The following is a 25653-nucleotide window of genomic DNA, read 5'->3' on the forward strand; positions in this document are numbered from 1 at the left end:
CGTCCCAGTCTGAGGTCAAGAGCGCTCTGGAGCAGGTTTTCATCCAGGATGTCTCTGTACATTGCTGCAGTCATCTTTCCCTTTATCCTGACTAGTCTCCCAGTTCCTGCCGCTGAAAAACATCCCCACAGCATGATGCTGCCACCACCATTCTTCACTGTAGGGATGGTGCCAGCTTTCCTCCAAAAGTGACGCCTGGCATTCACACCAAAGAGTTCAATCTTTGTCTCATCAGACCAGAGAATTTTCTTTCTCATGGTCTGAGAGTCCTTCAGGTGCCTTTTGTCAAACTCCAGGCGGGCTGCCATGTGCCTTTTACTAAGGAGTGGCTTCCGTCTGGCCACTCTACCATACAGGCCTGATTGGTGGATTGCTGCAGAGATGGTTGTCCTTCTGGAAGGTTCTCCTCTCTCCACAGAGGACCTCTGGAGCTCTGACAGAGTGACCATCAGGTTCTTGGTCACCTCCCTGACTAAGGCCCTTCTCCCCCGATTGCTCAGTTTAGATGGTTGGCCAGCTCTAGGAAGAGTCCTGGTGGTTTCGAACTTCTTCCACTTACGGATGATGGAGGCCACTGTGCTCATTGGGATCTCCAAAGCAGCAGAAATTTTTCTGTAACCTTCCCCAGATATGTGCCTCAAGACAATCCTGTCTCGGAGGTCTACAGACAATTCCTTTGACTTCATGCTTGGTTTGTGCTCTGACATGAACTGTCAACTGTGGGACCTTATATAGACAGGTGTGTGCCTTTCCAAATCATGTCCAGTCAACTGAATTTACCACAGGTGGACTCCAATTAAGCTGCAGAAACATCTCTAGGATGATCAGGGGAAACAGGATGCATCAGAGCTCAATTTCGAGCTTCACGGCAAAGGCTGTGAATACTTATGTACATGTGCTTTCTCAATTTTGTTATTTTTAGTAAATTTGCAAAAACCTCAAGTAAACTTTCTTCACGTTGTCATTATGGGGTGTTGTGTGTAGAATTCTGAGGAAACAAATGAATTTAATCCATTTTGGAATAAGGCTGTAACATAACAAAATGTGGAAAAAGTGATGCGCTGGGAATACTTTCCGGATGCACTGTATATAATAGATAGACATATATGAAAGGCACTATATAATAAATAGACCGAAATGTATGAAAGGCACTATATAATAGATAAGACATATATGAAAGGCACTATATAACAGAGAGCTAGCTAGATAAGAAATGCATTATATAAAACAGATAGATATGAAAGGCACTATACATATAATATATAGACAGATAGAAAATGTACTATATAAGAAATAAATAGAGGATAGGTGTGATGGACACTATATAATAGATAGTGTCTTTCCAATCTGTCTAACAGATACAGTTGATATGAAGGAGATAGTGTGGTGGTTGGCCAGAACTCTTGCCCGGCCGGGACACCCAGAGTGTGGAAGGGCAGTTTCTCCCCCGGCTGACAGAGGGCAGCTCCCCTGGTTTCCAGCAGGGTCACGGGCCACGAGCATGGGAGCTCAATCCAGTTAGAACCCGTGGCCACCGCCAGGGTGCACATGGCCCTTTCCAGGGCCTTATTTGGCCACACCGGGAAGTGTGCTGGAAGAAGCTCGTTAGGCACCTGGAGTCCTTCCCAGGGCCAGTCCCACCATTCGATGGCCAGAGTCAGGAGGAAGAGCACAAAGCCTGAGAAGCAGTGAAGGCAGAAGGAATGGCGGCAAGGAAAGGACTAGACTGTCTATTGTGCTGTCTGGTGATTGGTGCACTGTGCTGTGGGGAGCAGGGTGAAACACTCCCCAATTGTAAATAAAAGGGTGTTGTGTGGCAAAATCTGTCACCTGTCTGTTTGTGTCCAGGTTAGGGTGGCTGTACGCACCCTGGGGGATCACAATAAATAGATCTTTGTCTCATTCCTCTTATCAATGTACCTTATAAGTACAGAATTGTCTGAGAATGTCTGCAGGTGTCATGAGCTGATGTTGTATTTAAAGTCACAGGTGTACAAAGTGAAGAGTAAAGCAGACAGGCCTGATCCTCGTAGTACTCCAATGTTGCTCACACGGTTCTTGAGCCTCACAAACTGCAGTCCGCCCAGCAGATGGTCCATCATCTCTGACACCTCAGGTTCATCTACCTGCATGTCTCTGAGTTGACTCCTTAAGAGATGGCTGGATGGTATTGAAGGCACTGGAGAAAATCAAAAATCAGAATCCTCCTAGTACTGCCAGCTTTGTCGAGTCTTGTGGAGCAGATGGAAAATTGCAGCCTCCATTCCACTCTGCGTCCAATAGGGAAACCGCCGTGGGTCCAAGTGGTCTACCACAAGAGGACTCATGTAGTCCAGGGCCAGTTTTCCATTCTAGCCTTCGGTCTACACTTCTTGGGCTCAGCTTTACATTTTTGTTTTTTATGTAGTCGGGAAATAAAAAGGCGCCTAGCAATGGGTTGGTCGACGATGACAACACTGAATACAATATGGAGAAGTAGATACAGATCTAACAATTCAAAAGTCAGGCTGGGTAAAAGCCCTTATCTGGCCAAATGCAACATATGGAAACAAAGGATGGACCCTCAAACAGGAAGACACAAAGAACATAGAAGCTTTCGAAATGTGGAGCTACAGATGGATGCTCTGAGAGTCATGGAAAGACCATTGTACTAACAGATGGGTTCTTAAGTAGCAACTACTCCATTAAGTAAGAAAAGTTAAAACTTGGCTACTTGGGGAACATCACAAGGAAAGCTAGCTGTATGGAGAAAGACATGTTTAACGGATGAGTAAAAGGCAAGCACAGCAGAAGGCAACAGAGGAGAAAATGGACCGATGACGTTTCTGACTGGACCGAGATGGGAATCAACAAAGTGGTACAGACGACAGAAGACTTGGGGTGAACCCTTCTACTGAAGGACGGCACTGAAAAACAACATACATACACACACACACACACACATATATATATATATATATATATATATATACGCCTGTCTTGAAGAAGCAGAAAAACACCAGGTTCAACTCATGTCAGCCAAGAAAAGGAAGACGAGGCTACACTGGTCAGGTGATAACCAACAACGGACAACTGAAGATTGGACAATGTTACCTGCAGATGGCCGGGTCAGAGTTTGATATGGACAGTGCAAATCCATGGCTCCATCCGGTCTCGTACCAACAGCGCTGGGTGACTGATGGTGTAATTCTGGGCGTTCGCTCTGCCCACATCAGGCCTCTAGATATGAACGAAGTGTCACCTGAATGCCACTGGGTACCTAACACTAAACTAGTAAGGTGCTATCTCTTGATGGGCGGCACGGTGGCGCAATGGTAGTGCTGCGGACTCGCAGTAAGGAGACCTGCGTGGAGTTTGCATGTTCTCCCCATGTCTGTGTGGGTTTCCGCCCACAGTCCAAACACATACAGGTTAGGTGCGTTGGCAATGCTAAACTGTCCCTAGTGTGTGCTTGGTGTGTGGGTGTGTGTGTTGGGGGGATTTGTTCCTGCCTTGCACACGCCCTGTTCTGGCTGGGATTGGCTCCAGCAGACCCCCCGTGACCCTGTGTTAGGATATAGCGTGTTGGACAATGACTGACTGACTTACTGACTGACTATCTCAAGATGGTCATAGTCCAACCTTTTATAAAATGAATAAATACTCCAAGCCACAAAGGACATATCCTCTCAAGCTGGTACCACAAACATGGAAAGAATGTCTGACACCTTATATTCCAAATCGTAACCTTAGATCTTCAAATGAGTGTCTGCTTAGAATTCCAAGAGCTAAACTTAAAAGAAGTGGTGAGGCGGACTTCTGCTGTTATGCACCTAAAATCTGGAATACAGTGGAGCATTTTAAAACACTGCTAAAAACACATTACTTTAACATGGCTTTCTCATAACTTCATTTTAGTTTAATCCTGATGCTCTGTATATTCAATTAATTATCATAACTATTCATGGTGGCTCTAGAATCCGTACTAACCCCAACTCTCTCTTCTGCTTCTTTTCCCGGATTTTTGTGGTGGCAACCTGCGCCACCACCACCTAATCAAAGCACCGTGATGTTCCTACATTGATGGATTAAAAGCCAGAAGTCTACATAACCATCATCATCAAGTCCTTCCATGAGAACCCTAAATACAAAGAGGACTGTTCATTTATCTTAGGTAGAATGCCCAGAGGGGGCTGGGAGGTCTCATGGCCTGGAAAACCTGCAGATTTGTTTTTTCTCCAGCTGTCTGGAGTTTTTTTGTTTTTTCTGTCCACCCGGCCATCGGACCTTACTCGTATTCTATGTTAATTAGTGTTGTCTTATTTTAATTCTTACTTTGTCTTTTTTCTCTCTCTTTTCTTCATCATGTAAAGCACTTTGAGCTGCATTATTTGTATGAAAATGTGCTATAGAAATAAATGTTGTTGTCGTGAACAGATACAAAAGTTTGGTGAACTTTTTGGTCGTAACCCGAGGTTCCACTATATATATATATATATATATATATATATATATAGCTGTACCCCGTGGCTGTGCCCACATAGTAATGAAACAGGACAAACTTTAAAAATCAATAGACGTTGGCACTATATCTGATCATGTTCAGCTCTGATCGGAGAGCGTTTTCCCACGTGGGGAGAAAAGCACATGGCTGTGATATCTCTGGCAATCAGCAGATACCCTCTAACACACATGGAGTTCTGATCTCCCTCTTAAAAAATGTCAAACGTTACTCCTTAACAATCTGTAGATGATAATGTCTGTTGAACAAACACGTATCGCTACCTAAGCGGAGGCAAGGTGCACTCCAACACGTGGTGAGACGCAGACTAACTTGAACAGAGGCCGATGAGTGAATGAGGAAGGCCCCACCACCCCCGCTCTCGGCCTACAGCCACTCTCTTGGATTTACATAAACACATCGGTACCGCAAGCGAACTCTGGTACTTAGCGTGATGAGAGAAGTCGCAAAATCAACTGGAAAGTTCAAACAAATTATAGAAAACAAGTACTCCACACATACCGCTTAGAATTAAGGCCAAAAAGTTCTATCTTGGTCTCATCAGACCAGAGAATCTTATTTCTCACCATCTCAGAGTCCTTCAGGTGTCTTTTAGCAAACTCCATGCGGGAGTTGGCCTTAATTCTAAGCGGTATGTGTGGAGACAACCAGGCACTGCTCATCACTTGTCCAATACAGTCCCCACAGTGAAGCATGGCGGTGGCAGCATCATGCTGTGGGGGTGTTTTTCAGCTGCAGCGACAGGACGACTGGTTGCAATCGAGGGAAAGATGAATGCGGCCAAGTACAGGGATATCCTGGACAAAAACCTTCTCCAGAGTGCTAAGGACCTCAGACTGGGCCGAAGGTTTACCTTCCAAAGAGACAATGACCCTAAGCACACAGCTAAAATAACGAAGGAGTGGCTTCACAACAACTCTGTGACTGTTCTTGAATGGCCCAGCCAGAGCCCTGACTTAAACCCAATTGAGCATCTCTGGAGAGACCTAAAAATGGCTGTCCACCAACGTTTACCATCCAACCTGACAGAACTGGAGAGGATCTGCAAGGAGGAATGGCAGAGGATCCCCAAATCCAGGTGTGAAAAGCTTGTTGCATCTTTCCCAAGAAGACTCATGGCTGTATTAGCTCAAAAGGGTGCTTCTACTAAATACTGAGCAAAGGGTCTGAATACTTAGGACCATGTGATATTTCAGTTTTTCTTTTTTAATAAATCTGCAACAATTTCAAAAATTCTTTTTTTTGTCTGTCAATATGGGGTGCTGTGTGTACATTAATGAGGGAAAAAATTAATTTAAATGATTTTAGCAAATGGCTGCAATATGACAAAGAGTGAAAAATTGAAGGGGGTCTGAATACTTTCCGTACCCACTGTATATAGATGTAGATAGATATTGATAGATATAGAGAGAGAGAGATTTAGATAGGAATAAAAGTAACAAACTGGTTACATTTGCGGATGATACCAAGATAGGTGGATTAGCAGATAATTTGGAATCTGTTACATCATCACAGAAGGACTTGGACAGCAGACAGGCTTGGGCAGATTTGTGGCAGAAGAAATTTAATATCAGTAAATGTAAAGTATTACACAACAGAAGTAAAAATATGAGGTTTGAATACACAATGGCCGGTTGGAAAATTGAGAGTACACCTTATGAGAAGGATTTAGGAGTCATAGTGGACTCTTAAGCTATCGACTTCCAGACAGTGTTCAGAAGCCATTAAGAAGGCAAACATAATGTTAGGTTATATAGCGCCTTGATGTGTGGAGTACAAGTCCCAGGAGGTTCTGCTCAACCTTTATAACACACTGGTGAGGCCTCATCTGAAGTCCTGTGTGCAGTTTGACTCCATAAAGACACAGCAGCACAAGAAAAGGTCCAGAAAAGAGCAACGAGGCTGATTGAGGGCTACAGGGGGTGAGTTGTGAGGAAAGATTAAAAGAGCTGAGCCTTTACAGAGATAAAGAGGAGACCTGACTGACATGTTTAAAATGATGAAGGGAATTAGTGCAGTGGATCGAGACGGTGACTTTAAAATGAGGTCATCAAGAACACAGGGACACAGTTGGAAACTTGTTAAGGGTAAATTTCACACAAACATTAGGAAGTTTACCTTTACACAAAGGACACTTGGAATAAGCAACCAAGTAGTGTGGTGGACAGTAAGACTTTAGGGACTTTCAAAACTTGACGATGTTTTTTTGGAAGAAATAAGTGGATAGGACTGGCGAGCTTTGTTGGGCTGAATGGCCTGTTCTCGTCGAGAGTGTTCTAATGGTCTAATATGCAAGCTTTCAAGGCAACTCAGGCCCCGTCTTCAGGCAAGGTGTAATCACACCCTAGTACTACTTACATACCATGTAAATGAATAATGCACTGCTGACATTTTCTGGAGGTAATTTACCAGACAATATTTTATCAAAAATATCACTCATTGTGCACATTATGAACATACAACAGGATACCTGACAAGTGGATTATTCAAGACAAGCCAAGATTTTTTTTACATGAACGTTTTTCATTTTGTTTGCTCCCCATAGAACATTAGAAAAATTTTGACGAGAACAGGCTAACAGGCCCAACAAAGTGTGCCAATCCCATCCACTGAATTTCTCCATAACAACATCAAATTGAGTTCTGAAGGTTCCTCAAGCTCTATCAAACTACCTGGTAATTTCTTCCATGCTCTATGAGGAAAAAACATTAAGCGTGTGCGATATTTACCCTTAAATAAATTTCCAATGGTGTCCACGTGTTCTTGTTCCACTCTTTTTAAAATAACCGCTGGGACCAACTGGACTAATTCCTTTTGTAACTCTAAAAACTTCAATCATGTCACCTCTTAAACTCCTTCTAACTTTCCTTATAGCTCATACCCGAATCAGCCTAGTCACTCTTGTTTGGACTTTTTTTCAGAGCTATTTTTGTAGTCTGAAGACCAAACTGCACACAGTACTTCAGATGAGGCCTCACCAGTGTGGATAACCTCCTTTTGACTTGAAAGTCACACAGCATTCTCTCTATACATATACAGTGGATACAGAAAAGAACCCCCCCCGCCTTTTGAAATATTCCCATTAATTTGCTTTACAGTCTTAAAGGAAAACACACAAACTAATATTTTTTCCAGCTTTACTTACTCAATGCCACCTCTTAACATCCAAGTGAAAGATATCATAGCTACAGTTCAGAAAAATTTAAAAAAATCAAAGCAAGACCTACTGAGATTAATAAAGGATCACTGCGCCCCCCCCCCCCCGATGTCAACATCATTTTGTTGACCCCCCTTTTTCTTTAATGACAGCCATGAGTCTGTGGTGATTCTTCTCTATCAGCTTTGCCCATCTAGATTGAGCCCACTCAATATTTGCCCCCCACTCTTCTTTACAGTTTAACTGTTCAAATTCTGTCAAATTGGATGGTGAGCGTTGGTGGTCTGCTATCTTCAGATCTTTCCATAGATTTTCACTGTGATTTAGGTCTGGGCTCTGACTGGCCACACCAGGACATTCACTTTTTTCTCCTTCAGCCACTGTGTGGTCCATTTTGCTGTGTGCTTCGTGTTGTTGTCGTGTTGAAAGGTGAACATTCTGCCCATCTTCAACTTTCTGGCAGAGGGTAGCAGGTTTTCCTCAAGAATTTGACAGTATTTTACCCCATCCATTTTCCCTTCTACCCTAAAGAGAGCCCCATCCCCCCCCACAACAGGATGCTGCCCCCTCCATGCTTTACTGTAGGCATGGTGTGTTGTGTGTGGTGAACTGCACTGGTGTACTGTTTGGCGTTGAGGCCAAATAGTTCGATTTTGGTCTTATCTGACCATAAGACCTTTTTCCACTTGGCATCAGAATCTTCAAGGTGCATTGTGGCAAAGCTCAAACGAGCCTTAATGTGGCCTTTCTTGAGAAGTGCGACCCTCCTGAACAAGCCATAATCATGGAGCGCTTGTCAAATTGTTGTCACATGCACACAATGACCACTATGCCATAACATCCTGTAACTCCTTTAAAGTGGCCATTGGCCTCTTGGTAGCCTCTCCTACCAGTTTCCTCCTTGCTCTTCCATCCAGTTGAGGATCCAGGGAAGGTCCCAGTAGTACCAAACACTTCTTTATTATGGACTTTACTGGGCTCCTTGGGATTGCTAAAGCCTTTGAGATTTTTTTGTCTCCATCTCCTGCCTTATGTCTGTCCACAACTCTATCCCCGAGATCTTTTCAAAGTGGCCTGCCACCCATAGTCAGTTGTTTGCTGTCAGTTGCTCTACCAAGGAAGGGAATGAATGCTCCAGGAACAGCTTCACTAATCACACTCATTACAACTGATCACAGCCAGTAACCATGGTCTGCAATGGAAATGGTGGGCACTTGCACCTGATTGAGTTTGGGGGGAGAGGTCCATTATCAATCTCAGTATTTCTTGTTTTTTATTTTTGTAAATTCTTCTGACTGTGGTGGGTTGGCACCCTGCCTGGGATTGGTTCCTGCCTTGTGCCCTGTGTTGGCTGGGATTGGCTCCAGCAGACCCCCGTCACCCTGTGTTCGGATTCAGCGGGTTGGAAAATGGATGGATGGAAATTCTTCTGAACTGTAGCTGTGATATCTTTCATTTGGATGTTATTGATTGTATTGTTTAAGTAAAGCTGGAAAAAATATTAGTTTGTGTGTTTTCATTTACGACTGTAAAGCAAAAAAAAATGGGAATATTTCGAAGGGGGGGGGGGGGGATTATTTTCTATAACACACTATATAAAAATCCAACGTCTGCCTGCTTTTCAAGAGAGAACTACTTAATGGATTTAGATCAGGTTTTTATCTATAATTTGCTTGAACATTCCAGTTGATTTTGCGACTTCTCTCATCGTACGAAGTATAGTTCGCTTGCATGAGCGATTTATTCTCACAAATCTGAGACAGAGACTGCGGGCCGATGGGAGGGGGGGAAGCGTGATGTCAGGAGTGGGGAGCCGGGCAGGGCCCTCCTTACTCGGGCGCGAGCCTCCGTTCGAGTCGGTGTAACTTGCCTCCACTTGGCTAGCAATACCCGTTTATTGATTTTAATTGTTTGTCCTGTTTTACTACAGCACGGGACGTCAGGAGTGGGGAGCTGGGTGGGGCCCTCCTCACTCATGCGTCAGCCTCCGTTCGAGTTGCTCTACCACTTGCCACGTTTTGGAGCGTACCTTGCCTCTGCTTAGCTAGCAATGCCTGTTTGTTTATTGTTTTTTAAAGTTTGCCCTGTTTCACTACAACACATGACGTCAGGAGTGGGGAGCTGGGTGAGGCCCTCCTCACTCACACGTCGGCCTCCGTTGGAGTCGGTCTATGGTATCTCTGGACACGTTTTGGAGCATATCTTGCCTCCGCTTAGCTAGCGATACCTGTTTATTCATTGAATTTTAAACTTTGTCCCGTTTCACTACCAGGCGGGCAGAGCTGCGGGGGACAGCTAGTAGTTAATAAAATTGCAAAGATTTCTAAAATCCTGTTCAAGCTTTGTCACTCTGAGGTACTGAGTGTCACTTGACATGAAGGAAGAAACTAATTTAAATGATTTCGGCACAAGGCTGCAACATAACAAAATGTAAAAAAAAACCTGAAGGGGTCTGAGGACTTTTTAAATTGGCTCTATAATGCATCACTCCAGTTACTAGTCACGCCATGCACAGCACCGAACGTGACATGCGATTAACTTATTACAGCTTAACACAAAATCAAACTGCACTCAGAAATTGTAACATATCTCTAAAACTCGGCGTTGACCCATTTTTCCAATTGTTCACCGTCTGCAGTCTTGTCAAGAATTCTTTGGGTTTTAAATAAGGTAAAAAAAACTGAAGAAAAAGAAAGTCACATCTATCTCTACAGCTGTCAGGCCATCTGTCTACCACCTACAGCACGCTGCTCAAATCCAAACCTTCTGCTCCTCTATTCCAGCAACAAGCAGGTTCAGAATGCTACTTGCTTGCGTTTTGACAAAGGCCAAGAATAAAGAACACATCACTCCTCCACTTGATTTCCTATCCTATGTCAGAATATTTTCAAAAGTCTCCTTTCAAATTTCAACATTACAGCTTACCTGTTAGGAGTACTTGCCTAATATGGACCCGGAGAGTCACCCACAATCCTCTGATGCCAACCTTGTCCTCACAGGTGGCGCAGTGGGTAGCACTGATGCCTCGCAGTTGGGAGATCTGGGGACCTGGGTTCGCTTCCCGGGTCCTCCCTACGTGGAGTTTGCATGTTCTCCCCGTGTCCAAAGACATGCAGGTTAGGTGGACTGGCGATTCTAAATTGGCCCTGGTGTGTGGGTATGTTTGTGTGTGTCCTGTGGTGGGTTGGCACCCTGCCCGGGATTGGTTCCTGCCTTGTGCCCTATGTTGGCTGGGATTGGCTCCAGCAGACCCCCGTGACCCTGTGTTCGGTTTAAGCGGGTTGGAAAATGGATGGATTATTATTATTAACCTTTTCCTTCACCTCAAAGACCTGGGGTACGGCTCTCACTGAATGATGGCATTTTACACCCGAATTCACTTTCCGTGTCCAGCAGGGGGTGTTAACTCCCTTGGAATGAGTTCTTTTGTAATTACGGCATGTTACATATCCCAAAACTACCATATATACTCACATATAAAACTCGTGTCTTGAAACCCGAAATAACGATCATAAAATCAGACCCCGACTTATACACCCGTTCAAAAATGCGACACAAATTTTTTTTTTTTTAACATCTTCTTGCCTCCTCCAATCTCACATCAGTTTCTCACACATCAAATTTTGTTGCAGCAGCGCAGTTACCAATTTCTTTCGCTACCTCAACGACACTTAATTTAAAACCAGCTTCATATTTTCTTCTGATCGAACACTCCATCATAGATAAGGGATGCTCTTATGATAAAAGTGCATGAGGGTGTGAGATACAAAAAACACAAAACAGCACAAACGTCGCTTCGGAATAGTTCAGGTATTATCGTGTGGTCATGTATGCACACTAGAGAGAGAGAGGGAGGTTAGGAGCACACACTGATACAGCACCCACATAGAAAATAAAGGCTGTGTGCTCCGTGGTTACTCTCTCAGGCAGGCGTTCGCATATCGTAATCCCTTGTACCAATAGCGTGAGTTTTCCGCATTCAACTTATACAACCGACATTATAAAACACCAGAAATTATACTGTAAAACTTATCCATGAGAGAACTTATACACGAGTATATATGGTAGATATACAGTGGGGCAAAAAAGTATTTAGTCAGCCACCAATTGTGCAAGTTCTCCCACTTAAAAAGACGAGAGAGGCCTGTAATTTTCATGATAGGTACACCTCAACTATGAGAGACAAAATGAGAAAAAAAAATTCAGAAAATCACAATGTCTGATTTTTGAAGAATTTATTTGCAAATTATGGTGGGAAATAAGTATTTGGTCACCTACAAACAAGCAAGATTTCTGGCTCTCACAGACCTGTAACTTCTTTTGTAAGAGGCTCCTCTGTCCTCCACTCGTTACCTGTATTAATGGCACCTGTTTGAACTCGTTATCAATATAAAAGACACCTGTTCACAACCTCAAACAGTCACACTCCAAACTCCACTATGGCCAAGACCAAAGAGCTGTCAAAGGAACAAAATTGTAGACCTGCACCAGGCTGGGAAGACTGAATCTGCAATAGATAAGCAGCTTGGTGTGAAGAAATCAACTGTGGGAGCAATTATTAGAAAATGGAAGACATACAAGACCACTGATAATCTCCCTCGATCTGGGGCTCCACGCAAGATCTCACCTCGTGGGGTCAAAATGATCACAAGAACGGTGAGCAAAAATCTCAGAACCACACGGAGGGACCTAGTGAATGACCTGCAGAGAGCTGGGACCAAAGTAACAAAGGCTACCATCAGTAACACACTACGCCGCCAGGGACTCAAATCCTGCAGTGCCAGACGTGTCCCCCTGCTTAAGCCAGTACATGTGCAGGCCCATCTGAAGTTTGCTAGAGAGCATTTGGATGATCCAGAAGAGGATTGGGAGAATGTTATATGGTCAAATGAAACCAAAATAGAACTTTTTGGTAAAAGCTCTACTCGTCGTGTTTGGAGGAGAAAGAATGCTGAGTTGCATCCAAAGAACACCATACCTACTGTAAAGCATGGGGGTGGAAACATCATGCTTTGGGGCTGTTTTTCTGCAACGGGACCAGGATGACTGATCCGTGTAAAGGAAAGAATGAATGGGGTCATGTATCGTCAGATTTTGAGTGAAAACCTCCTTCCATCAGCAAGGGCATTGAAGATGAAACGTGGCTGGGTCTTTCAGCATGACAATGACCCAAACACACCGCCCGGGTAACGAAGGAGTGGCCCCGTAAGAAGCATTTCAAGGTCCTGGAGTGGCTTAGCCAGTCTCCAGATCTCAACCCCATAGAAAATCTTTGGAGGGAGTTGAAAGTCCGTGTTGCCCAGCGACACCCCCAAAACATCACTGCTCTAGAGGAGGAATGGGCCAAAATACCAGCAACAGTGTGTGAAAACCTTGTGAAGACTTACAGAAAACGTTTGACCTCTGTCATTGCCAACAAAGGGTATATAACAAAGTATTGAGATGAACTTTTGTTATTGACCAAATACTTTTTTTCCACCCTAATTTGCAAATAAATTCTTCAACAATCAGACAATGTGATTTTCTGGATTTTTTTTTCTCATTTTGTCTCTCATAGTTGAGATATACCTATGATGAAAATTACAGGCCTCTCTCATCTTTTTAAGTGGAAGAACTTACACAATTGGTGGCTGACTAAATACTTTTTGCCCCACTGTACTACAAGGCGATACCCTTCCCTTAGCGATACGGTGGTAAGAAATCACATAGGAGAAATAATTTAGTTTTGTTTAATGACGGCTTACGCTGCATAACAGACTAAGGAAGCCAATGGCAAAACCCAGTTCAGGCATGAGGGGGCCCCCCCCGACATGTAGAGTCGGCCATTTTCGCTGGTGCATTGGAAGGATTTTGAGGATCGGATGACGTTATCTCCCATCTGTCCGTCGGCTTCAAAGGTGTGCTGGGCAATGTTCCAAGGCTTTATCCTCTTTCTTCCAAGTGCAGGCCCCCACTCAGGTGAACATGCAGTTCCAAACAAGGCAATGGGGATACAATTTCATGCTGACATGACAGACAAAAAATAGTATACAGCAGTCCTCAGTCTGTCTGCCCATTTCCCAGTTGTCTCGATCTGTCTTGTCATATAATGCTTGCCTTGCAGTTCAATATGGTGAACCCCTGTGCTAAATCTGGCTCTGTGTCAACTGTGCATGCGAGTAGAAAAAGGCAGATTTATCCTCTTTAATAAAATCCCTATGTGCGTCCAGGTGTCCGTGTGTGTGTGTGTGTGTATGTCTTCTGGTGAAGTGCGCATGCGTGGGGCACGGTGCGATGTGCGATATTACTGTCACAGAAAGTTACAGGCGTTTTACGGAAATACAAACCAGTATTACTGCGAGAGGAAATTAAAGGTACACAATACAGTGACGCATATTACAGCCACATACAAGCCAGTATTACTGTCAGAGGAGATTAAAGGCATATCACCGACGCACACGCCTGTATTACCCCCAGAGAAAATTAAAGGTATATTACGGACGTATAAGCCAGCGGACGTACAAGACAGTATTACTGTCACAGAAAATTAAAGACACACAATACACGGCGGCAGCCGACGAAGAACGGTCAGCTCAGCAAGTAAACATCAACAAAAGAAAGGCTGAAAGAAAGAAAAATACGACCAACAAACAGAATGAGGTCAAAGTCCCTTGCCATTTAATATACACTGTTCCTAATGTTTATGCACTACTGTTCTAGCGCCCGTTATTGTAACGGGCTAAATGACTAGTAAGATATATTTGCACAGAGTACAGTGACATATTACACCTACTCAGTCCGAACATAAGGATTCACTGTTCACAAGCAAATCACAAAACGTACCAGATTTTTGCACTTTAATCAGATAAACCAACTTTAGGGCTGTTTTTTTGATTTTTATTTATTTAATTTTTTTACCTCAGGGTTTTTTTTCTCTCTCTATAAAGTGTCAGGAGTAAGGATAACACTGAGTAAGCCGATCTGTGTTTTCAGTTAAATGATGTCACTACATGCTGGCTATCATGACTCTGAAGTGTGGCGATGTGTCGCATGTTACAGTAGCTGGCCATTCAGAAATTTCACAACACTCTGCACACACTTCACCTACTACTACTACGCCAATATGAAATTGCTGTACCCACCTTACTGATCCAAAATGCACCATTTTGTCATCGCTTACTGCCATTCCAGTCCCACGTACTATCAGCTGAACATGACTAAACGCCTGGTTTGTTATCTTATCACCTATCATATAAGTAAGGATCTTACTTTGTCATGCCGCTTCAAAATTTACTCTGCTGAGAAGTTTTAAGGACGTCAAATAAAATAAAAACTGAACAGGTCATTGGTGTAGCATCTTCAATTTGGGGAAAACATTTGATTCACGTGTTGATAGAACTACTAGATGTGAAAAAAAAAGACCAAGCGTCTGGAAAACTGCTTTGAAACTAAAGTGTTAAAGTCGATTCGAATATCTTTAAAGCACAGTGGTTCTTAAGTTCAGTCCTTCTTATACTAAGAAATTCTGAAATGTGTCTTTTTAGGCAAAACACTGAACTGCTTTGGTTTTCTTTGCCATTTACTTTTTAATTCACCCTTTCCTATACACTCGTCTCCCTCAGTTGTATCTGCAATCTGACAGCACTGAATGCTAAGGGAGGGCATTGACTTCAGTGCTATACCGTGGGGGGAGAGAAGTATTTGATCCCCTGCTGAATTTATAAGTTTGCTGACTTACAAAGAAATGAACGGTCTCTAATGGACAGCTCTTTGGTGTTGCCCATGGTGGTGGAGAGGTGGGAATGGAAGAAATTGATTCTATGGACAGGTGGGCTTTATACACTGAGAGACACGGGTCCGAACACCACCAGAAAAACACCGTTTCTTTATAAGAACCACTCATTTATTAATTAAATACAGTCCCGCACAGCACACGGTGCTCCCAGCATCAATCACCCTGCACACGGGCCTTTCTCTCCCTGTCCGTGGGCCGCCTTTCCTCTCTTCACAGGAGCTTCGTCCTGCTCCCACTCCTGACTCTCTTCCGGCAGCACTTCCTGGTGTGGCGGAAGTGCTGCCCTTGCACCCGGAAGCACTCTGGGCGTCCCTGGAAGGTCCTTCCTCCACCCTCCCAGGTGTGGCGGAAGTGTCGATCTCCCGGGCTCTATGACGCTTCGGGCGCCCCCTGGCAGTGTCCACGGGCACCAGTGGGCTTGAGGCTCCTTATTCCTTCCCCGTGGTCCCCTCTTTATCCAGGGCGGATGCCCCCTCATGGCCTGGGGAACGTATAAGACACCTCCCGGTCCTTCCAGGCGTCCCGGCAGGGTCCTCCTGTGACAACACATCACAAGTTGAGATCAGGAGGATCTGTGGGAGCCAGAATTCTAGACTAGGTTGTAGGGGATCAAATCCTTATTTCACTCAATGACATGCAAATCAATTGATAACTTTCATTTAATGTGTGTTTTTTTTTTTCAGGATTTTTGGTTGATATTCCGTCTCTGTCCATTAAAATGAAACTACCATAAAAAAGAGAGACTGTTCATTTCTTTGTTAAGTGAGCAAACTTAAATAATAATTATTTCCCCCACTGTAATTCACTGCTCTGTTCCTTTTTTAAGAAACTTCCCTTAAATAAATACTCTATCCAAAAAACGATATTTCATTTTTATGTGGAGCATTCTTTTAAAGACTGTTTCTCCCTGCGTGGAGTTTGCATGATCCCCCAGTGTCTACATGGGTTTGCTCTGGTTGTTCTCGTTTCTTCCCACAGTCCAAAGACACGCAGGTTAGATGGACTGGAGATACTCATTTGACCCTTGTGTGTGTGTGTGTGTTCACCCCGTGGTGGACTGGCACCTTGTCCAGGGTTTGTTCTTGCCTTACGCACTATACTGGCTGGGATGGGCTCCAGCATCCCACATGACTCTGTTCAGGCCTAAGTGAATTAGAAAATGACTGAAAATGCTACTTAGAACATTAGAACACTCTAGACGAGAACAGGCCATTCAGCCCAACAAAGCTCGCCAGTACTATCCACTTATTTCTTCCAAGAAAACATCAAGTCGAGTTTTGAAAGACCCTAACGTCTTACTGTCTACCACACTACTTGGTAGCTTATTCCAAGTTTCTATCGTTCTTTGTCCTCACAGGTGGCGCAGTGGTAGTGCTGCTGCTTTGCAGTAAGGAGACTGTGGAAGATTGTGGGTTCGCTTTCCGGTTCCTCCCTGTGTGGATAGCACTTTGAGTATTGAGAAAAGCGCTATATAAATGTAATGAATGAATTATTATTATTATTATTATTGGTGTAAAGAAAAACTTCCTAATGTTTGTGCGAAATTTGCCCTTAACAAGTTTCCAACTGTGTCCCTGTGTTCTTGATGAACTCATTTTAAAATAACAGTCCTGATCCACTGGACTAATTCCCTTCATCATTTTAAACACTTCAATCATGTCACCTCTTAATCTTCTTTTGCTTAAACTGTAAAGGCTCAGCTCTTTTAATCTTTCCTCATAACTCAACCCCTGTAGCCCTGGAATCAGCCTCGTCGCTCTTTTCTGGACTTCCATGTAGTTAGTAGGAATACTAGGGTGTTGTACCGTGTCAGCCATTATGAATGTAGTGACAAGTCACCCTTGTAGTTTATAGTAATGGCCAAGAAAAAAAAAATCTCATGTATTCATGGAGAATGGATAGAATATTTCTGACAGAATGATAGTTAAAGGTGTTCAACACCAAACAATATGAAAAAATCAAGTCAAGTCGAGTTGGGGAGCATGCACCAGTACAGCACGTTGCTGCACCCACTACACGACGAAACAACTCAGGATCCCGATTGGCAACCCCCCAGGCAGCCACGTGGTCCAGTCCCACCCTCCGGAAGTGACCCTCTATCTGCCACAGCCAGGTGTTACGTGGGCGACCCCTTGGCCTGGTCCACCCACTCGGGTCCCCAACAATGAAGATCTTACGAGCCGGGTCACCCTCTGGGAAACGCACCACACGGCCATAGTGCCGTAACTGATGCTCCCTCACAATGCAGGTCATGTGCCTCATTCGGGACTCCATGAGCAACACAAAGTCAAACCAGCGGGACACAAGGATTTTCCGGAGAGAGACAGTACTGAAGGAGTCCAGTCTTCATCTCAGGTCACTGGATAGCGTCCATGTCTCACAAACAGGAAACACCAGGACTCTAAAGACTTGGATCTTCGCCCTTTTGCATAGATATTGGAAACGCCACACACCCCTTTTCCAGTGACCTCCTGAACAGTATGCAAAAGTCCATGAGGAAAAAACCTCTCACATTAAACATAGTGCATAATCCACTTGTCCGGCTTTCTCCATTTGTATGCTGAAAATGTGAAAAAATTGATGTATTTTTTTAAATATTAATTTTAATAACTCATATTTTTAATAACCCCTCCTTTAACCGTCACCTTATCGTGGTGGAGGGGTTTGCGTGTCCCAATGATCCTAGGAGCTCTGTTGTCCGGGGCTTTATGCCCCTGGTAGGGCCACCCAAGGCAAACTGGTCCTAGGTGAGGGATGAGACAAAGAGCGGTTAAACAAACCTCCTATGAAGAAAAACAATTTTGGATGGCGTTTTCCCTTGCCCGGACGCGGGTCACCGGGGCCCCACTCTGGAGCCAGGCCTGGAGGTGGGGCTCGATGGCGAGCGCCTGGTGGCCGGGCCTGCACCCATGGGGCTCGGCCGGGCACAGCCCGAAGTGGCAACGTGGGTCCCCCTTCCCATGGGCTCACCACCTATGGGAGGGGCCAAGGAGGTCGGGTGCAGTGTGAGTTGGGTGGTGGCCGAAGGCGGGGACCTTGGCGGTCCGATCCTCGGCTACAGAAGCTGGCTCTTAGGACGTGGAATGTCACCTCTCTGAAGGGGAAGGAGCCTGAGCTAGTGCGCGAAGTTGAGAGGTTCCGGCTAGATATAGTCGGACTCACCTCGACGCACAGCTTGGACTCTGGAACCAATCTCCTTGAGAGGGGCTGGACTCTGTACCACTCTGGAGTTGCCCCCGGTGAGAGGCGCCGAGCAGGTGTGGGTATACTTATTGCCCCCCAACTTGGAGCCTGTACATTGGGGTTTACCCCGGTAGACGAGAGGGTAGCCTCCCTTCACCTTCGGGTGGGGGGACGGGTCCTAACTGTTGTTTGTGCGTATGCACCGAACAGCAGTTCGGAGTACCCACCCTTTTTGGAGTCCCTGGAGGGGGTGCTAGAGGGCATACCTTCTGGGGACTCCCTCGTTCTGCTGGGAGACTTCAATGCTCACGTGGGCAATGACAGTGAGACCTGGAAGGGCGTGATTGGGAGGAATGGCCCCCCTGATCTGAACCCGAGCGGTGTTTTGTTATTGGACTTCTGTGCTCGTCACGGATTGTCCATAACGAACACCATGTTCAAGCATAGGGGTGTTCATATGTGCACCTGGCACCAGGATACCCTAGGCCTCAGTTCGATGATCGACTTTGTGGTCGTGTCGTCGGACTTGTGGCCACATGTGTTGGACACTCGGGTGAAGAGAGGGGCGGAGCTGTCAACTGATCACCACCTGGTGGTGAGTTGGCTTTGATGGTGGGGGAGGATGCCGGTCAGGCGTGGTAGGCCCAAACGTGTTGTGAGGGTCTGCTGGGAACGTCTGGCAGAGACCCCTGTCAGAAGTAGCTTCAACTCCCACCTCCGGCAGAACTTCGACCACATCCCGAGGGAGGTGGGGGACATTGAGTCCGAATGGGCCATGTTCCGTGCCTCTATTGTTGAGGCAGCTGACCGGAGCTGTGGCCGTAAGGTGGTCGGTGCCTGTCGTGGCGGCAATCCCCGAACCCGCTGGTGGACACCGGCGGTGAAGGATGCCGTCAAGCTGAAGAAGGAGTCCTACGGGACCCTTTTGTCCTGTGGGACCCCGGAGGCAGCTGACAGGTACCGGCAGGCCAAGCGGAATGCGGCTTTGGTGGTTGCTGAGGCAAAAACTCGGGCGTGGGAGGAGTTTGGGGAGGCCATGGAGAACGACTTTCGGACGGCTTCGAGGAGATTCTGGTCCACCATCCGGCGTCTCAGGAAGGGGAAGCAGTGCAGTGTCAACACTGTATATGGTGGGGATGGTGCGCTGCTGACCTCGACTCGGGACGTTGTGGGTCGGTGGGGGGGAATACTTCGAAGACCTCCTCAATCCCATTAACATGCCTTCCAATGAGGAAGCAGAGCCTGGGGACTCAGAGGTGGGCTCCCCCATCTCTGGGACTGAGGTCACCGAGGTGGTCAAAAAACTCCTTGGTGGCAGGGCCCCGGGGGTGGATGAGATACGCCCGGAGTTCCTCAAGGCTCTGGATGTTGTAGGACTGTCTTGGCTGACACGCCTCTGCAACATCGCATGGACATCAGGGACAGTGCCTCTGGATTGGCAGACCGGGGTGGTGGTCCCCCTCTTTAAGAAGGGGGATCGGAGGGTGTGTTCCAACTACAGAGGGATCACACTCCTCAGCCTCCCTGGAAAAGTCTATTCAGGGGTCCTGGAGAGGAGGGTCCGTCGGATAGTCGAGCCTCGGATTCAGGAGGAACAGTGTGGTTTTCGTCCTGGTCGCGGAACAGTGGACCAGCTCTATACCCTTAGCAGGGTCCTGGAGGGTGCATGGGAGTTTGCCCAACCAGTCTACATGTGTTTTGTGGACTTAGAAAAGGCATTCGACCGTGTCCCTCGGGGAATCCTGTGGGGGGTACTCCGAGAGTATGGGGTACCGGCCCCCCTGATAAGGGCTGTTCAGTCCCTGTACGATCGGTGCCAGAGCTTGGTCCGCATTGCCGGAAGTAAGTCGAACCCATTTCCAGTGAGAGTTGGGACTCCGCCAGGGCTGCCCTTTGTCACCGATTCTGTTCATAACTTTTATGGACAGAATTTCTAGGCGCAGCCAGGGTGTTGAGGGGGTCCGGTTTGGTGGGCTCAGGATTGGGTCACTGCTTTTTGCAGATGATGTTGTCCTGTTTGCTTCATCAGGCCGTGATCTTCAGCTCTCTCTGGATCGGTTCACAGCCGAGTGTGAAGCAGCTGGGATGAGAATCAGCACCTCCAAATCCGAGACCATGGTCCTCAGCCGGAAAAGGGTGGAGTGCCCTCTCAGGGTTGGTGGCGAGATCCTGCCCCAAGTGGAGGAGTTCAAGTATCTCGGGGTCTTGTTCACGAGTGAGGGAAGAATGGAGCGTGAGATCGACAGGCGGATCGGTGCGGCATCTGCAGTAATGCGGGCATTGCATCGGTCTGTCGTGGTGAAAAAAAGCTGAGCCGCAAGGCGAAGCTCTCAATTTACCAGTCGATCTATGTTCCTACCCTCACCTATGGTCATGAGCTATGGGTAGTGACCGAAAGAACGAGATCGCGAATACAAGCGGCTGAAATGAGTTTCCTCCGCAGGGTGTCTGGGCTTTCCCTTAAAGATAGGGTGAGAAGCTCAGTCATCCGGGAGGGGCTCAGAGTAGAGCCGCTGCTCCTCCGCATCGAGAGGAGTCAGATGAGGTGGCTCGGGCATCTGATCAGGATGCCTCCTGGACGCCTCCCTGGTGAGGTGTTCCGGGCACGTCCAACCGGGAGGAGGCCCCGGGGAAGACCCAGGACACGCTAGAGGGACTATGTCTCTCGACTGGCCTGGGAACGCCTTGGGATTCTCCCGGAAGAGCTAGAAGAAGTGGCCGGGGAGAGGGAAGTCTGGGCATCTCTGCTCAAGCTGCTGCCCCCGCGACCCGACCTCGGATAAGCGGGAGACAATGGGTGGATGGATGGATATTTTTAATAAAACAAGGCTAAATAAATAACCTCTGTAAAACTAGAGTAGTCCAGAGACAGGATGCCCCTTCACACGGGGTTGTGCTTTTGCACCAAAGACCCACCTGTCCCCCTCTCGCTCATTCACTGGTTAAGTGTCCAGTCTTCACCCATGTGAATGGGTGTTCTGTTTATTTAACAATATTTCAGCAAGGAATGTAGGTATTTTACACGTTGTGAGCACATGACTGGAGTGACTTGATATTTGGCTTATGTACCACCAATAAATGTTATGTCAAATTATGTGACTTTTCCAGCATTTTTTTAATTGTTGTGCTGCCTTCATTTATGTAATCTTGTCAAGTCATAGGCAGTCGGCAGTGTGCTCCTGTGACTATCAGTTGTACAGACGGACGTATCCAGCGACTCACTCCGTGACTCACCTTTGATTTTGTGTTTGGTCATAGAGGTGGCTCTATGTGTAAGAGAGTGGACAACAAATGAATGGTCATCTGGAAGTACACTTCATATAATGAAGCAATAAGGAATAAGGACCCTTGCTAAGTCAATCTGATATCTAATGTCTTACGTACCATGACAGAAGGGAGGGGCGGAGATTAAGACCTGACTCACCATACCAGTTAACCTTTTGTACAACGTCAGCTCCGTCAGGCATCACACTATTGGCTGTCGGTAAATGTGACACACCCATCGGTTTTTCAGTCATTTAAATTCACATGGTCTAGTGACTGCAGTCAGCAACTTACATGACTTTTGGGGCATGTCAGACATGACCCTGGCTTAACATGAAATGTTTTCATGGACATTTTAATATGGTTTGCAGTTATCTAGTGTTGGTCCCCATTGACTCTCATTCTATCAGAAATAATTGTTGTCTCAGCTCTCCACGAAAAACATGAGCTTAAAAACTTTTTTCTTGGCCATCACTACAAACTACATGGTGTAACGTTTAAAAATATATATAATTTTGGGTAGAGTATTCCTTTAATTCCTTTAATTATGGCAGTGAATTCATAGACCTCTCTTAGCACTCAATGTTGCTTCCAACAGGGCCAGATTAACCACATGGCCAAAAGGGCACCCAGCACCAAAAACCCTACACATGAAACACCAGACTCACAATCTCACAAACATCTAGAAGGCTATATTTGGCCATCTGCATTTACTGGTGAAATCACAAAAAATAATTAGTACTAGCCAACCCGCAGCGTAGCATACGCCACATAATTATGTATTGATGGGTGAACACTTCCTGAAAGACACAGCTGTCCAAATGGGGTGGCTTAAAACTGGGTGAGGAACAGCCACACACTTCTACCAAGGTGAGGTTGTGGAAGACAATTTCATGTCATGGCAAGATTGAACACAGCAACAAGACACAAGTTAGTTCTACTGCATCAGCAAGGTCTCTCCCAGACAAAGATTTCAAAGCAGACTGGCGTTTCAAGATGTGCTGTTCAAGCTCTTTTGAAGAAGCACAAAGAAACGGGCAACATTGAGAATCGTAGACGCAGTGGTCGGCCAAGGAAACTTAGTGCAGCAGATGACAGACACATCAAGATTATTACCCTTGGACATCTTTTCCGATTTCAAGCAGTGCCATCAGCTCAGAACTGGCAGAAACCAGTGGGACCCAGGTACACCCATCTACTGTCTGGAGAAGTCTTGCCAGAAGTGCTCTTCATGGAGGAGTTGCAGCCAAAAGTGCTCTTCATGGAGGAGTTGCAGCCAAAAGTGCTCTTCATGGAGGAGTTGCAGCCAAAAAGCCATACCTCCGACGTGGAAACAAGGCCAAGCGACTCAAGTATGCACGAAAACATAGGAACTGGGGTGCAGAAAAATGGCAGCAGGTGCTCTGGACTGATGAGTCCAAATTTGAAATATTTGGCTGTAGCAGAAGGCAGTTTGTTCATCGAAGGGCTGGAGAGCGGTACAATAATGAGTGTCTGCAGGCAACTGTGAAGCATGCTGGAGGTTCCTTGAACATTTGGGGCTGCATTTCTGCAAATGGAGTTGGAGATTTGGTCAGGATTAATGGTGTTCTCAATGCTGAGAAATACAGGCAGACACTTATCCATCATGCAATACCATCAGGGAGGCATATGATTGGCCCCAAATTTATGCTGCAGCAGGACAACGACCCCAAACATACAGCCAAAGTCATTAAGAACTATCTTCAGCGTAAAGAAGAACAAGAAGTCCTGGAAGTGATGGTATGGCCCCCACAGAGCCCTGATCTCAACATCAGGTGTGTCTGGGATTACATGAAGAGACAGAAGGATGTGAGGAAGCCTACATCCACAGAAGATCTGTGGTTAGTTCTCCAAGATGTTTGGAACAACCTACCAGCCGAGTTCCTTCAAAAACTGTGTGCAAGTGTACCTAGAAGAATTGATGCTGTTTTGAAGGCAAAGGGTGGTCACACCAAATATTGATTTGATTTAGATTTCTCTTGGGCGGCACGGTGGCGCAGTGGGTAGCGCTGCTGCCTCGCAGTTGGGACACCTGGGGACCTGGGTTCGATTCCCGGGTCCTCCCTGCGTGGAGTTTGCATGTTCTCCCCGTGTCTGCGTGGGTTTCCTCCGGGCGCTCCGGTTTCCTCCCACAGTCCAAAGACATGCAGGTTAGGTGGATTGGCGATTCTAAATTGGCCCTAGTGTGTGCTTGGTGTGTGGGTGTGTTTGTGTGTGTCCTGCGGTGGGTTGGCACCCTGCCCAGGATTGGTTCCCTGCCTTGTGCCCTGTGTTGGCTGGGATTGGCTCCAGCAGACCCCCGTGACCCTGTGTTCGGATTCAGCGGGTTGGAAAATGGGTGGATGGATAGATTTCTCTTTTGTTCATTCACTGCATTTTGTTGATTGATGAAAATAAATGATTAACACTTCCATTTTTGAAAGCATTCTTTGTTTACAGCATTTTTTCACACCTGCCTAAAACTTTTGCACAGTACTGTATATAACAGGCTGAACACAGTAACTCAAGACTTGCAGTCAGATTTTTCCTAATCTGTTAGTGTCCTGCTGGGTAGCCTATCATACATTAAGGACTGTAGGTTTCTTCTGGATTCTAGGAAATTTTTCAGTGCACAAAGAATAAACTTTTTATGTAAAGAAGCCTTCCCAGAATGAAAAGGTTCTTTGCCAAGCAACAGTTCTATAAGGAACCACACAACCCAGTAAAGAACCACAAAGTTCCATTAAAGAACCAGAGTGTAGAAATTTGGTTTGAGATAATATAAAATAAAACTTGAGGTTACGTTTATATGGTGGCTGCAGGAGACTAAAACGCAACATTATACAGTTGAATAAAGAACGACTTGAGAACATTTATGTTAGGCAGAATGTCCAATGGATGCTGTGCGGATTTTGCCCTTGCCCCCAAACCCCCCCTTGAACCACTACAGGGTGGTCCTTCGGGACAAAACTTAAAAATCCCTGTTTTAGAGTAAAACGTCAAAGTAAATGAGTAGGTCAGTCACACGTATCCATTGTGACGCTGACTGGCCCGGCTCCCCAAGGGTGGGTGTCTTATTCATAGAAACTCCCAGACACGCGAGCGTGCAGCGCTTCACGGAGTAACACACTTGCTTAGTCAGTCACACGCACGTCACATACCCCGGGATGGCAACACGAAACTCGGCCATCCCCTGATGGTCACAGACGCAGCGGCGCTCATTTCACACTTAGGTTCACCGAGCAGCAACACGCGGGTGCACCGGCACACGTAGCCTTCCAGACCCTGACGTGACACGGACGGACGGACAGACACAAACACTTACTAGTCAAACGAGTGATCAGCCATGGGGTTGGAATGCGCCCTTTGTCGATAATATTTCTTCTGCGGTAAAGAGGTACTCATGTTGACGAGCGACACGTGGAAAACTGGAAGCGGTCTGTCAATGACGTCACAACAAGGCGACGCTGCGTTCATTCTCTGGGCGCGCTAAATCGTCGTCATCGGCAAGCAGTTGCGCTCGCGCCGTTTTAAGAAGTAGTGAGAGAGAGACCTGCGCGCAATAAAATTTGAGTAATGAAAGCCCGTTGGCTTTGTTCCGAATCAGGGGATGTTTCGTTAGTATGCTTCAGTTTCTAGATTCTACGGTTGCGTTTCATACTGCAAACTTTCAAGCGAACCAGAAGTGTTAGTAAATGACCCAGTGAGAGTTTCTATATTGGGCAGAAACTTATTATGGAGGGTCGACAATACTGTAGTTGTGTTTGCGTATTG

General features: G+C 46.0%; 1 protein-coding gene across 1 annotated transcript in view; it reads right to left on the reverse strand.

The window, feature by feature from the left end:
• Positions 1–25371, reverse strand: part of mettl1 (methyltransferase 1, tRNA methylguanosine) — a 62166-nt gene extending 36795 nt beyond the window's left edge. The window contains exon 1 of the mRNA XM_028798656.1: positions 25205–25371. Within this exon, the coding sequence (XP_028654489.1) occupies positions 25205–25356 (152 nt within the window). The 5' untranslated portion in view covers positions 25357–25371. The remainder of the gene's footprint in view (positions 1–25204) is intronic.
• Positions 25372–25653: the final 282 nt, after the last annotated feature.

The sequence above is a fragment of the Erpetoichthys calabaricus genome, chromosome 3 (assembly GCF_900747795.2).
Source record: "Erpetoichthys calabaricus chromosome 3, fErpCal1.3, whole genome shotgun sequence".
Taxonomy (NCBI): domain Eukaryota; kingdom Metazoa; phylum Chordata; class Cladistia; order Polypteriformes; family Polypteridae; genus Erpetoichthys; species Erpetoichthys calabaricus.